General features: G+C 40.2%; 1 protein-coding gene across 1 annotated transcript in view; it reads right to left on the bottom strand.

Annotated features, from left to right (window-relative positions):
- The window catches only part of toc (toucan), a 111,448-nt gene that overhangs the window by 77,750 nt on the left and 19,723 nt on the right, over positions 1-13,975 (bottom strand). Inside the window, exon 2 of the mRNA XM_089463950.1 lies at positions 5,589-9,202. Within this exon, the coding sequence (XP_089320076.1) occupies positions 5,589-9,202 (3,614 nt within the window). The remainder of the gene's footprint in view (positions 1-5,588; positions 9,203-13,975) is intronic.

Here is a 13,975-nt window from a genome sequence, read left to right as displayed (position 1 = left end):
TTAGTGAAGATTTTTTCCTTAGCCCGCCTAATGTTCAACTTTCAATTCAACTTCGTTTTTTACACTCAATTATTTCAACTGAAAATCAATATTTGTTTTTCGGTTTATTTTTAGCTTTTTTTTTTTTTCTTTTTTTTTGTTTCTTGTGTGTTTCTTCGTGCTGCTTAATTGTTGTTCTGCTTCTCACGTTGACCTTGTTGAAATTTATGGTATTTCTCATGCCCATCCATATATCAATTGCTCAGTCTCTCTCTCTACGTTTATCTCTCTCCCTCTCTCTCATTCAGTGTGGTTGTTTATCTGCTCTTTGCCCCATGATAACATGAGCTACACACGAACCGAAAAGCTCAGCCCAGCCCTAAAAACCAACAATTAGTGCTAGCTGTGAGGCAGCAGGTGGGGTTTCCACATTTATGGTTTTTGTTCACATTTCTGTTTCCGTATCGACAACAATTTTAGCTAAGCTCTGACTTATGCGTGTCTTTACTAATGGTATTTGCTCTTTGTGGTCAGTTTTTGCTCTGATCGGATGAAATGGAAAATATTTTTCGACTCGACAATAAATTCGATTACAAATACTTGGAAATATTACTGAAAGCAACTTGCTAAAAACTTTTAAGCTGATAACCAACAACTTTTTGCGAAGGGACAATAAATAAATATTAAATGTTCATATGAAAGTAACATCCGCACTGCTAGCCAACAGACAAAACTTTATCTTTTCACAAATTTATAGAAAGTGATAAAATTTTTAGAAGTGAAAACTTTCCTTTACTTAAGGGAAGTTTTGTTACAAAAAAAATATTCCACATAAAATTTAACATCTTGATTTTTGTTATTTTATAATTACTCTTTGTTGAGAATCGTTTTTTTTTTTTTTTTTTCTTTCTTTCTCTAAATGTAGCTAAAAATAAAATTTTATTTAGTCTACAAATTGTGTTGACTATTATTCAGGTCGTTTTTTTTTAACCATAAACTTTATTATTTTTCATTGTATGTACAAAGACCATTTACGAGTGCATAATAATAATTGATAATGCCAATGCTGTTGACTAACCATTTTTACCTGCACTTATCTATTGCAGGCAAAGTTGAAATATGTTGTAGACTTTCTTGGTTATCTCATCTGAGCAGAAGGTCACAAACCAAGCTCATTAGCTCATTGTTTGAGTCATAAACAAAATCCAAAATATATAGTAGGTATTGCATTAAGCTGCGCGTGCTTATATTATGAATGCATTTTGAGCACATAATATTTCTATATTCTATATATTCAGATATGATATCATACGCTAAAACAATTTAAGCTACAATTGTCAACCAAATTTATGCTTTGCAGAAATTCTTAGACTTGAAAATTGCAAACATAAATAATATATTTCATGAGATGTGAAATTCCAAAACAAGGTTTCATTTGAGCTGATAATATCTTCAGTAGGTTTCATAAGCTCGCTTGCAAAGCTTACTGAATCTTGTAGCAAATTCAATAAATAAGCAAATATATACATACACATATATATATATATATAGAGAGTCTGTTAGAGCTTGGGCGTTTTTCACACACTCGAAAAGGCAAAAGCAGCGCTGCGCACACTTCAAGATACATTCACACCCATTCACAGTTGTAGCCGCAGTTGTTGTTGTTATTGTGATTGGTTTTCTGTGCGAGTTTACGAGAGAGATATCTTCTCGCACTACGCTGTCAATTGTGACATACTCACACATACTCTGTAATTATATGCTTATTGTTGTTGTAATTGGCGGCTGTCTTACGTTTGCTGTTCTTGTGGTTTTCAATGTAAAAATAAAAAATATATATAAAAATAACAATAAGCAACATTGAATGATTGCATGTTAAGCTAGGTAAGCTAGGTAAGCACCTCACAAGTTAAGCAACACAGATTATCGGCTTGTTATCTTAATAATAATATAAAAATTGTTATCAAAAAAAAAATTACTTTGCCTCGGCTCAAGCTACTAAAGTTCAAGTTTGTTTATAAACAAATTAGTTATGAGTTATTTAAGTTTTTTTTTCCCTCTTTCTTTATTTATTTATTTTATTTTATTTTATTTTATTTTATTTTATTTTTTTTATTTTTTTTTTTTGGTGAAATTTGGAAGTTGACCTTAACAAACTTAGACATTTAATAAATCTAAGCTTAGACATCTACTAATCTAATACACGTTACTTGAACTTTACAATAAAATTTAAATCAATATATATTGAATTGCTATTCTTTGCTAAATAGAAGTTAAGGTTCAAACTCGTTGACATCTGCTTTAATTTAACATCAACTTGAATAATCAAGTCAATTATCAAAACCTGAAAGTTCACTTAAGTCAAGAGATTTACATAATTTAATTTTAACATTTCCAGCTCCCATCAAAAAACATTCAAAAGCTCACATGACAATGCCTTAACTAGAATTTGACAACTGTCTTAAGACTCAGTTGACAAGTGCTTGATATACTAATCAAGTGTCTGACAATAGTAGATTTCTTCATAAGCAACTTTTTTTTTGTGTCTTTTCGAGCTGTCAAATTTTTGCTGTAACAAATTCTTTGGGAATGTGTCCGAAATGTAATTTTGATGATGAAGCAAGGTCGTGTAAAGAAAAAGTTCATGTGAAATAAACAAAAACAAAATCTGCAGCCTGACAGCTTGTTAAGGTGCGTGTCAAATTTGACAGTTAGATGCTGCATAAATTATATACATATAGGATATATTATTTATAAACAGCATGCTAGACTTAAGCGCGAAACCCAAGCATATTCATCAAATAATCAAATAAATAAATAAAATAAGAAATACTTTTATCTAATGAATTTTAATGCAATGCGCATGGAAAACAAATAAAAAGTGCACGAAACTCGTTGAAGCAAAGGCAAATAAATGTACAGATGCCACTTAGATATAGAGAGTAATAGAGTGAGAGAGCGAGAGCAAGACAGAGTGCGCAATAGATCATATAAGATTTACGATTAATTTGCGGTTTGCATTACTATTGTGATTGCGCTTAGAATATATAAGCGTGTTTAGTGGAATATACACATATATACATATAGACTTTATACATATATATATATGCACATATAAAACTTTTGACCACGTTTTTTGATTTTTAATTCCAAACGTTTTGCGCAGACTTAAACAAAAGTAATCCACATAATAGACCCAAAACAACGACGACGACGACGACCCTGGCAATTAAATTAATTGAGCATTTGCTCTGCTTTTTATAAACTTTTATATTTGTTTTCTTTCTTTTTTGGATTTTGCTCAACTAATCCCAAAATAAAGTGAGCAAAAAAGTCAAAGTTCAGTGGTATTAATTTTCGCTATATCTCTTTGGGTTTGCCGCTGTCATTTTATATCTCCCTCTAGCCGTCTCTCTCTCTCTCTCTCTCTCTCTCTCTCACTCTCTCTTTCCATGTCGCATTATTGTTCTCTTTTGTATTAATTTGTATAATGCACATACGCCCCTTCAGCCGGAACAAATGTGTAGAATGAGTAAACGGCGCACATTCGCCCGGTTCACATGACAAAATAGCGAAAATGCTGAGCTCAACTCATGTGAACCTCGTTTTTAATGCCAAAAACAAAAATGCTGTGAAATTAAGCAAAACGCACACGCATAAGCATCCATAGCATGCACAACCCCTCCCTGAACCTAGACTAATTTATGCTTAAATATTAGGCGCCTCCCCCCTCCCAAGGTCGACAAATGATGCTTAATATACACGACACGGGTCCAATAAATTGTTCAGCTTGGCGTCGCTTAGCTGCTCTACTGTACTCTACTCTTCTCACTCCTTCACACTGCCTTGCTTGCTCTCCCTTTCCCACTATATAGCAAATAGTTTAATTTGACTTTTGGGCCCAAGCTGTTGTGGAATTTTCGGGGTTAGGGTTCTTGGTCAAATTGAAGTCTGTTTGCCTATAGTCCAATGTGGCTAATTTGTATATGTTGGACATTCAGATGTTTGCATCAAGTTTTGCAAGCCCCAACAAATTCATGACATCACATAAACTGAATAAATAATTCAGATTAGATGAACAAAACACAGGTAATTTATAGGTAAATATCTGAAGAAGTTTAGTACGTGTATTCACCAAATTAAATGTATTCTATTATTCAAGTAGATATTGTATTCAATTTCTTGTTGAGCTATAAGAATTAGATTGAATTATCATACTCTTAAGTTCTTTAACTACTTGAATTATAAATAAAATTATTACCAAGTCGGCTTAACATTTTAATCAAATGCATTCCATTTACCTCTTACTATCATCTAAGTTTTATGTAAATAACATTTAAATATTCTATATACTCTAGGTTAACTATTTCCAGTTGGGAACTGCTATTTAATGGCCTATTGCGCCGCTTAAAAAAATCAGTCTCTCAACTGACCCTGAACTCAATTTATTAATGTACATTCGAGTCTGACACGTAGAGGTAGTGGGGGGGGCGCTGTTAGACGGTCTTTATCGCCGACAGGTGAGCGATGGCCATTAAACAGTGCAGTCGATAGCCTTATAAACAAAATGTGGAACACAAGAAATCAATCAATAGCCGCAGCTGATAAGAAGGCGCACACAATGAAAAATGTTGTAAGATATTGATAAAAAAAAAAAAAACAAAAAATTGCCAACCAGATGATTGGCAGATGTTAGCCATAAATGTGCCATAAAAGGGGTTTGCAGTCGACTGCTGAGAAAGATAATGGCATATGTGGCTGGGGAAGGGGTTTCGAATTCAATAAAGGGCAATTGGATATAAGGAAAGAGATGAGCGAAGAGATCCGTATCAAGTCATTGCATTATTGAAATTCTGGAGATGCAAATTTAATTCAAATTTTATTACCATAACAGATCATTATAGTAACAAATATGAGTTGAATTTCCATATTCAATTGAGTCACTGGTAAAATTGTAAATGAATTAAGGAAGTTATAAACGCGACCTTGATTGGAAGATATATATATATATATTTGGAACTGAATAACCGATTAAAGAGACCAAATTTCGTTCTAGCATTCGATTTGATCTATTTTTCCGACAAAAATAAAAATAAAAAAAAATTAATTTAAGGAATTGTTAATATTGAAAGAGTTAAGAAAAATATATATTTGACATATAAAATCAGTAGAGTCTAAATTAAATATTAAAATCACGAATGAAAAGAGAAACAAATGCCTAAAAAATTATATTGGAGCTGGAATATATGACTGATATGATTAAGAGTAAAATATATAATTTTAAATTACATGATTAAGAGCATTAGTTGATGCAACTATGCAAAATATATTATCTCTCTTAAGCCAAAGAGCAAAAATGAGTAAGATCATTAAATTCAAGTGAAAATTCCACATGGAATGAAGTAGAATCGTTGAAAAAGAATTAAGTAATGGAAACGCCTATAGAAATACAGGTAGGCGCTGATTACAAACAACCAAAAACAATCACTTTTAAACCAAAACCCCAAAGGGCTCTAATGCAATGCAAATGCAACTAATGCAATCAGTATGCACTCTCCTTATCATCTATGAGTTTCACAATTTTTGCTCAGTGCAATTGGATGACTTACCGCTTAACCATCAGCGGTTGCAAACGCTTAGCTGCACCGGCTGTGCTGGCAGTGGGCGATGTGGGTGACTGTGATTTGGTGAGGCGCGTAAAGACATTGACGCCGGCGCCGGCGCCGACGCCGACGCCAACAGAGCCTTTATCCTGTGGCTGCCGCGTTGACGTCGGCGTTGTGGGCGTGGCATTTCTAACACTAGTGCTGCGCTTTACCACCGACGGCGTCACCGACGGCGATCGACGTACAGTGGGACTGATGCGCGGACTACCGCTGCTCGAAGGACTGCGCGCCGCAGTGGGCGTGGCGCCAGTGCCGGTCATGGGGCGCGTGGTGGACACTTTGGACTTTACATCATTGTAATTAGTTTTGATTGTTGACTTATTGCTGGCGATTTTATGCATAACGGCATCCCATTTATTGGGCGTCTGTGATTTGCGCGCAACGGGCGCCTTAGCACTGCGCGGCGTTTGCGGCGATTTCTGTTTACGATTTGCCGTTGCCTTGCCCGACGACGATTTCGGCGACAAGAGCGACGAGCTGGAAGAGAGCGAACCCGAAGCCGTTTGTAAATTCTCAACAGTGCAGAGCGACGTCAACGATGCGTGCGGACGCGGCGAAGTTACGCGCTGTACTGATGATCGTTGTTGCGCCTCGCTGCCGCTGCCGCTGCCGCTGCCACTGGCGCTGCTCGCATTGAAAGCTTCGTCGCAAAAGCTCTTGGCGCTGCCGCCGTCAACGCTACAGTACGAGGTGCGATTTGAGAGCGTCGTCGCTGCCGACGACGAGGAGAGCGGACGTGGCTGCACGAGCTGCTGTTGCTCGTTTCTCTCCCGCTGCGCTTGACCTTGAGCTTTGCGTAGGGTTTGTGTTGACTCGTCGGGCGACATATCGACATCCATATCCATGTCCACCTCCAGCTCGGGCAGACGCATTTCCTCATCGCAGCGATTTTCGACATCTGTAAAAATGCCCGATGATTCCATGCACGAATCCTCCAGCTGCGGCACCGATGCACTCGGCTGCATAGCCGGCCCATACAGCTGCCCGTCGATGACCTGGGCCCGCCGATCGCCACGCTGCAGTACATCGTCCGCATCGGATTCAGTAAAGAAATCGGAATCGGTCATCGGATCCTGGCGACGCATCGGAGCACCTCCGCCGGCTGGCATGGGCATGGGTGGAAAGCTCGGTTGGCGGCTGACGCGGCCCAAGTGGGGTCCATTGCTGGGCGAATGATCGCAGGCGCCGCGTGAAGCGGGACGCGACATCTCACCGTCGCCCTGATAGCCCGTATCCAGGCTGGTCACACTGGTGACGCTGGTGATGAAACTGTTGCTCAGCTTGGCATTCACCTGGGCAGCGGGCGCGGCGACGGAGGTGGCGACAACGGCAGCGGCCGATGTGGAGGTGGCGGTGGACGCCGGTGCAGGTGTCGCTATGGCAGCCGCCAGCTGTGGCTCTATGGGATCCAAAGGCAGCTCCTCGGGCGAGGGAGTTTGCTCCAGGCGCAGCTGCTGCTGCAAGTGTTGCTGCTGCTGCTGTTGCTGCTGCAGTCGCTGCTGGTATTGCTGCTGCTGATGCAACATCTGCAGCTCCAGCTGATGATTAAATATGGCATTGCTGTTGTTGTTGTGGTGGGATGATGAGTCAAGGAACTCTTCCATTTGATCCGGCGTCAGTATGCCCAGACTCTCATCCAAATCGAAACTGTGTTGCTTCTTCAGCAGCTGCTGCTGCAACAGTTGCAGCTGCTGCTGCGACGAAGATATGGAGCTATCCACCAGTTCGATTGACGCATCCAGCGTTGTTTCCTGCAAATCCAGACCGAGGCTGTACCGCGAGGAGCGCGGCGTACGCAGCTGAACTGCTGTCATGGTTCCATCCAGTGGATTGGACAGCAGTTCGCCCTCCGGCGTGCGCGTCGGCAACACCAAATCACTTCGGGCCGCCTTCAACAAGGGCGACAGCAAATGCACCGGCACCGGCGACTGCTGAAAGCGTCCGGACATCGGCGTCGTCGTCGACGTCGCCCACTGCGGCGTCAGGCAGACGAGCGATTGCTGTGGCACAGAGCGCCGTCCGAGCTGTGGATTCATGCAAGTCGGCGACTGCTCCAGGAACTCACGCGTCAAGTTGAGCAACTGAATGTGCCGGGCCGGTGACTGCAATCCACTAATGTCCAGCAGCCGTTCCGTATTGATGGTGGAATTCAGCGGCAGCTTCATGTTGTTTTTGTTCGGCGCCAGCGCCGTCAGCGTAACGTCCAATTCGGAGCTGTCCAGATCCGTTTCAGCGGTTTGCTCCGACTTGACGCCACTCAACATGTCCAGGCCTGAGGGCATGGACATGTGCTCCAGCAAGGGCAGCTGATCCATGCTCTTGGTCAAGTCCAGCGACAGATTGTGAGTTAGTGTAGTATCCAGATCCTGTTTGGCTGGCTTATAGAGTTGCATGCAATCCTCTCGATGATAGCTGCGATTATCCAACAGCTGGTCGACATCTCTTGCCTCGTCCCCTGCTGGGATTACAGGCCGAGTGCGATCCGCTCGAGAAGAGCTGAGATTACCTATGGACTGTGTCGCATCTGCCGCCTCGCTGCTGGAGAGGATTACGGGACGCGTGCGATCCGCTCGAGAGCTGCTCAGATTACCCATTGACTGTGTGGCATCTGCTGGCTCGTTGCAGCTGGAAATAACGGGCCTGGTTCGATCCGCTCGATGGGAACTGTGATTGCCCAGCAGCTGTGTGGCATCCGCCGCCGTCTCATTGCTGGCAGGGATTACATTATGCGTACGATCTGGCTGGGCACAGCTCGCGTTGCCCTCGGCTGACTCATTGATGGAGAGAGTTATGGTGCGTCTGCGTTGATTCGACAGCTGTACTGCATTCTTATCCAGCTCCAACTGTTCCTTCTCCAACATAGCACTTCTATTGTAATTTTGCGCACAGCTACTTTCACTCACATCCATATCTAAGGTACGCCCAAAGCCGACGCTGGAGAGACGCGTCTGTTCCAAGCACATCCGACTGGGCTTGCTCTCCTCAAGCTGTTGCTTCTCCTCATCGCACACAAACGTCTCGGAGCGCATCAGCGGCATGGGCGTGCTGCTAGTTAGTAACGATTGTGGTGGCCTCTGTGCCTGCTGCTGCTGCTGCTGCTTGGCCGTTGGCAGCGGCGTCTGTGGCAACGAGCTTGTCATCAGATTGGAGCAGTTGGAAGCTCCAGATGCGCTGCTGCTCATCATTTTGCCCTGCCCAAAGACTTTCCTTAGGACATTCGGGGTGCGTTTGCTAATCAGACTGACGACATTGTTCAATCGTTCGCCGGACGAACTCTTCCTGATGCTGGCGCCCAGATCATGCAGCGGCACAGCCGTCGGATGATAGGAGCTAATGGGACGTGCTCTCGTAGTGGCATGGGCTTTGCCATTGGCATTGTCCGGCAATGCGGGCGCACGAAAGATTTGTGTTGTCGACTTCAGCGCTGTGGGTGGGCGTATGTGTGAGGTGGTCGTTCTGGTGGTAGCGACGGTTTTGATGTAGCTGCTAGCAAAGCTGCCAGGCGGTGGTAAGCGGCAGTGGCCACCCAACCGAGGAATGCGCGTGGTAGCTGAATCCTGCAAGCAATGTAAACAAACATTTCGTGAATTAAATTGTTATGGCTGAAATGAGTCAGAGTCAGAGGCAGAGAGAAACGCTCCAAGAACGTGAACGACTTGTAGCTACCCTATCGTAATATAAATATTAATTAATTTACGTAAAAAGGTGATGTTCTCTTATGCTGGTTTCCTTTTGAGCGTAAATATACACACCTAAAGAGATAAGTTTGTGTCATATTGGCTTATGAACAACTAACAGATACCCTGTACACGAACTTTATTTTGCTTTATTTAGCCTTTGTAACAGCTTTCTTAACAATTTCGTTTTCATAACTTCACTCAATTACAACATACCCTCTCCTGTTCTCACTCCACTGACTACAGGGTATGCAAATCCGACGAATGCCTCAACAGATTACGACAGCTGTCGACTGACCTAGCACTCTACATCTCATTCCCTCTACCCTGCTCGCTCCTGGTAATGTGCGTAGTTATTTGGCGCCCTGGCGCCAATTGGACTTTGGGCCCTTGCTCCATTCGCCCGTAGTGCACGTGCTTAGACTTCGTATGTTCTTGGTTTTTTTTTTTTTGGCAGGCGCCATCCTGCAATGTAGTTCACTGGGGCGTATCCACTTGGCACCAGTTCAACGCACTTTAAAACAGGGTAACTGACAAGAGAGGTGGGCGGCGGGATGGTATGTGTGGGTAGGAGAGGGAGGAAATTGATAGCGAACAGCAGTCAGCCTTTAGCACTGGCAGGGGTTGCCTGGCGCTGATGTCATCAGTCTATGCAATTTTGATGGGGTTCATTATGTATACCCCATAGCTCGTAATTAGAGGGTATATTGTTATTTACAGCCAAGAAGAAAATACTTTCTAAATACTTTTCAGCACATTTCATTAATCTATCTTAATCTACAAATCAATTTGAGAGTCTTAAGGAATATACTACATATATCATATTTTAGCTTGATACTTAGCGGAATGAAATTGAAATCCTAAAGCTATTAATTTTGCTATGAGTCCTGCATAAATATTATATATTATATATTTATTTCATTATTTATATATTTGCTTAAATTAATTATACATTTATATTATAATATTTATATCATATTACTTTTAAAATTATTTTGCTTTTTGTTTTTAAATTATTATTATTTTTTGTTTTACTTCTAAATTATTTATATATTTTATCTCTAATGTATTTCTATACTTTATTTTATATTTACTATTTATAACCACATTTAAGTCACTTCAATTCTCCATTTAATCAAATTTACAGGATATCTGTCTAACCAAACACTTTTAGCTTTCCTTGACTTGCCTTCATTTTGGGGGTTGTTTACAGTCTAAACGTATAGCTAATTGCAGTCTAATATAATTAAATGGGGCAGGTTTTTGGTTACACAGAATTTTTCCTTTACAGTCTCTCCTCTACATATACATACATATATAGTATATATGTCCTGTAATTATTTGATTACAGTTGGAAAAGTAACTTAAGTAATTATGTTTACGATAATAGATAAGAGAAAGGTTGGTGCGATTAGGCGCTAGAATTACGTGGCGCCAGCCTACTAAAAGATATTTCCTTATATTCAACCCAAGTTATTTAGCTATTTCCCTATATACACAACAAAAATGTATATGTAAAGAAAAGTTTAGCTAATCAATATACTTATTTAATATACATCAAATATTAAGGCTCTGCTGTCTTAGCTTCTCCCAAGTTTTCCTTTGGAAATGAACTCTCTGTGGACTCTAGTTCTTCCACATTAACAAGACATATACAACGACTCTGCATGGCCGGAAAAACTTTCGCGCTTATCGCTTAAAGGCCACTGAAGAAAAGTTTTTGCCACACATTCATTGATACAATATGTTGTACAAACATCGAGCCGCTTTATTGAATGTGCCCGACCCAACCGACTGCAGTTTACATAGCCGCCTTAATCGAAAATGCAATTTTCGCAGCGCAGACAAGTTAAATAAAGCACTGGGAATACCTAGCCCCCCCCCCCCCCACGACCCAGGCCCCACCTTTAAATGGCATGTCCTTGAACTCTTTTTTTTTTTTTTGGTATTTTTCGCGTGCCATAGAAAATGTGAAAAGTTTCGAGCGAGGCAAACACTAAACAGAAACCCACAACGAACGAACGAACGAGCCAACAGCTCAATGATTGTTATCAGTTGCAAAAGTTTTCCGGGGGCGTGGCTCTTGGGGGCGACTGGCAATGGGCGAGATGTAAAAACCCAAAGGAGCCTCGCTACATATTGCTCATTTTGCCATATGTTGCACATAATTATTGCAATATGACACGCAGCGGGCGTTGCAACCGCAATTCAACTGCTGAATCGATAAGAACTCGCGGGAATTGCCATAATGAAGGATTGCTCGCAATATGGCGTCGGCAAAGGTTTATTAATGAGACAGCAATAAATATCAACATGCATCCTCGGGGAACAGACAGGCGACGGCCATAAATAAATGATTCAACTTTAACTCTTTTATTTCATTATTTTTTTTTTTCTCTTCTTACAGCTGTCGGCCTCTGATAAACTCTGATTGGATAAAGAGCTGACATTTACATATTTGAGTTTACAGAATCTTTAACCATTATATGAATATATGCATACAAAGTATATAAACTCTTTTCTCTAATTGATTTTTTGTTTTTTTTTTTTTTTTGTTTGTATATTTATTTTAAGCGCTGAATCTGTACAATGCAAGTTTAGTACCTTAACAACACAATTAGAATATTTATATAGAACCTAACCTTCTGATGTATTCAGGAGGACTTACAAATATATATTTACAAGTATCCCTAAACTAAACTTATCTAATATTTTTGGCAAAACCCAAGCGTTTTAATCGCCTTAGTGGTCTCGCAGGAAGCAATCTTCTCGCTAGTCTGCTCCGGTGTCTAGCCAGTCTGTCACTATATCGGCTAGTGTGTCTCCCAATCTGTTCCTCCACAGTAAACAGTTTCAGATCTCGATGTAGAGTTGAGCCGCGCACATACCATGATTGATTGATTGATTTGACGTTTTACTCTAAGGTAATTTGAATTGCATACTTTTTAGCATCGAAATTATTTTCTAGAAAGCACCTAAAATTATGGTGTACAACACAATTCTTTTTAAGTTTCTACTAAAATTTAACGCTCGACAGGTTGGATTTAGACTGTATATATATTAAACATTTTCCCATAATTATTTTCTGGGATAGTTTCAACTTACGTACCCATAAAAAAAATTGATATAATTTCGGTTTAAAATAGAATAAAGTCAAGTAGAAACAAAAATCTACATTATTTTTAAACTTTTAACTATTTAAATTGATTATAAATTTTTAATTAACTTTGTCTTTTTGAATGGATCCGACTTCCAATGTAAAATCTTTTGAGTTAAAAAAAAATATGCTTCCCCAATTTTCTACTTTCTCTGACTTAACATCACATCTTAAATTCCTAGAATTTCCTGTGAATCTATTTGCCCTCTAATCAAAAGTAAATGCCAATTACCAAAAAGACTAGGCAACAGCAGACGAAAAGAAATTTTTTTATCTGGACCAAAAAATGTGTAACAATTGGCTAATACAAAAATATTTGTACCGCTGACGAAGACCGGCAATTGGCGAGAAGACAATAAACAAAATAAAGGAAAACAAAAAAAGACAAAATAAGAAAAAATTAAACGGCAAAAAGAAGCGCTGCACGCAACGGGAAAAATAGAAATACTAAAATATGGCCGGAGCGAGGCAAACGGAAGACAACAAAAAAGTCAAAGACAAGCAAAAAAAAAATCATAGGGGCTGCTTTAATAAAAAAATACAGCGAATAACAATGTACACAAAAGCGGGCGCACACAGTACTATAAAAATTCAGTTATGGTATGTGGGTTAAGCGCCAACGCATGTCCTTAGCCTGACAACGCAACGGAAGAGTGGGACGAAAACGGAAGGCGACAAACGGAACTAAATAAAATTTATCGATTGACACATACAGGCACACATACGCTCACACACATAAATATCGATATTGCGGGGTTGGGGTCAGGGGTAGCTTAGCATGAGTATTAATAACATTTAAGCGGGGGTAGGTCGGTGCACTGCATACAAAATCCAAAAAATTGCGATTTGTTTGGACTATTTAGACAGTGCCATGTCTAATTTGCATGACCAATCGATAAACGATTGTCGTCGAGGTTAACCGTCAAACGAAACATGAACGAAATCTGCAAAATTATGAAACATTTTGCGAGTAGAGCTTGGGCAGCGTGCTCAGCTGGCATTTAATATGCTCGAGTATTCGATTTGCATATCGCATTGGAGTATCCTGACCTAATTAAATATTAAATTTCCCAATTGACATGATTCTGTGATATAAATAATCAATTGAATCAGTAAAGTAAAATTGGGCTATTAGGTTACCTATTTACGATTATATTATAGATTAGAACAAAGCTTTAATGGAAGCTTGTGCGCAGAGATCTACTAGAAAGACAAGAAACACTGACACTAATTATGAGTTAGTGTTATATTTGTAACAAAAGTCCATACGGTATAGATTTATTGAAAGATACGGACTTATAAATAAAGCTCCCTACGAGTTTGCATGTTTCTATATACCTCTTCTCTTTATTCCACGTCTCTCGTCCCTTCTTTGCTACTCTGCTAATCTCCAACTGTCCAACACTTCTACTCCTAATCTCCTATTCTCCATATCGACAACTCGCCAATTCTCATATTGTTCACTTCTCCTACTCTCCACTATGTCTCTCTTCGAC

This window comes from Drosophila arizonae, chromosome 3 (genome assembly GCF_054131065.1).
Source record: "Drosophila arizonae isolate 15081-1271.41 chromosome 3, UAZ_ARI_1.0, whole genome shotgun sequence".
Classification (NCBI taxonomy): Eukaryota; Metazoa; Arthropoda; class Insecta; order Diptera; family Drosophilidae; genus Drosophila; species Drosophila arizonae.
Note: the sequence above shows the minus strand (reverse complement) of the source record. Positions and strands in the feature narration are given on the sequence as shown.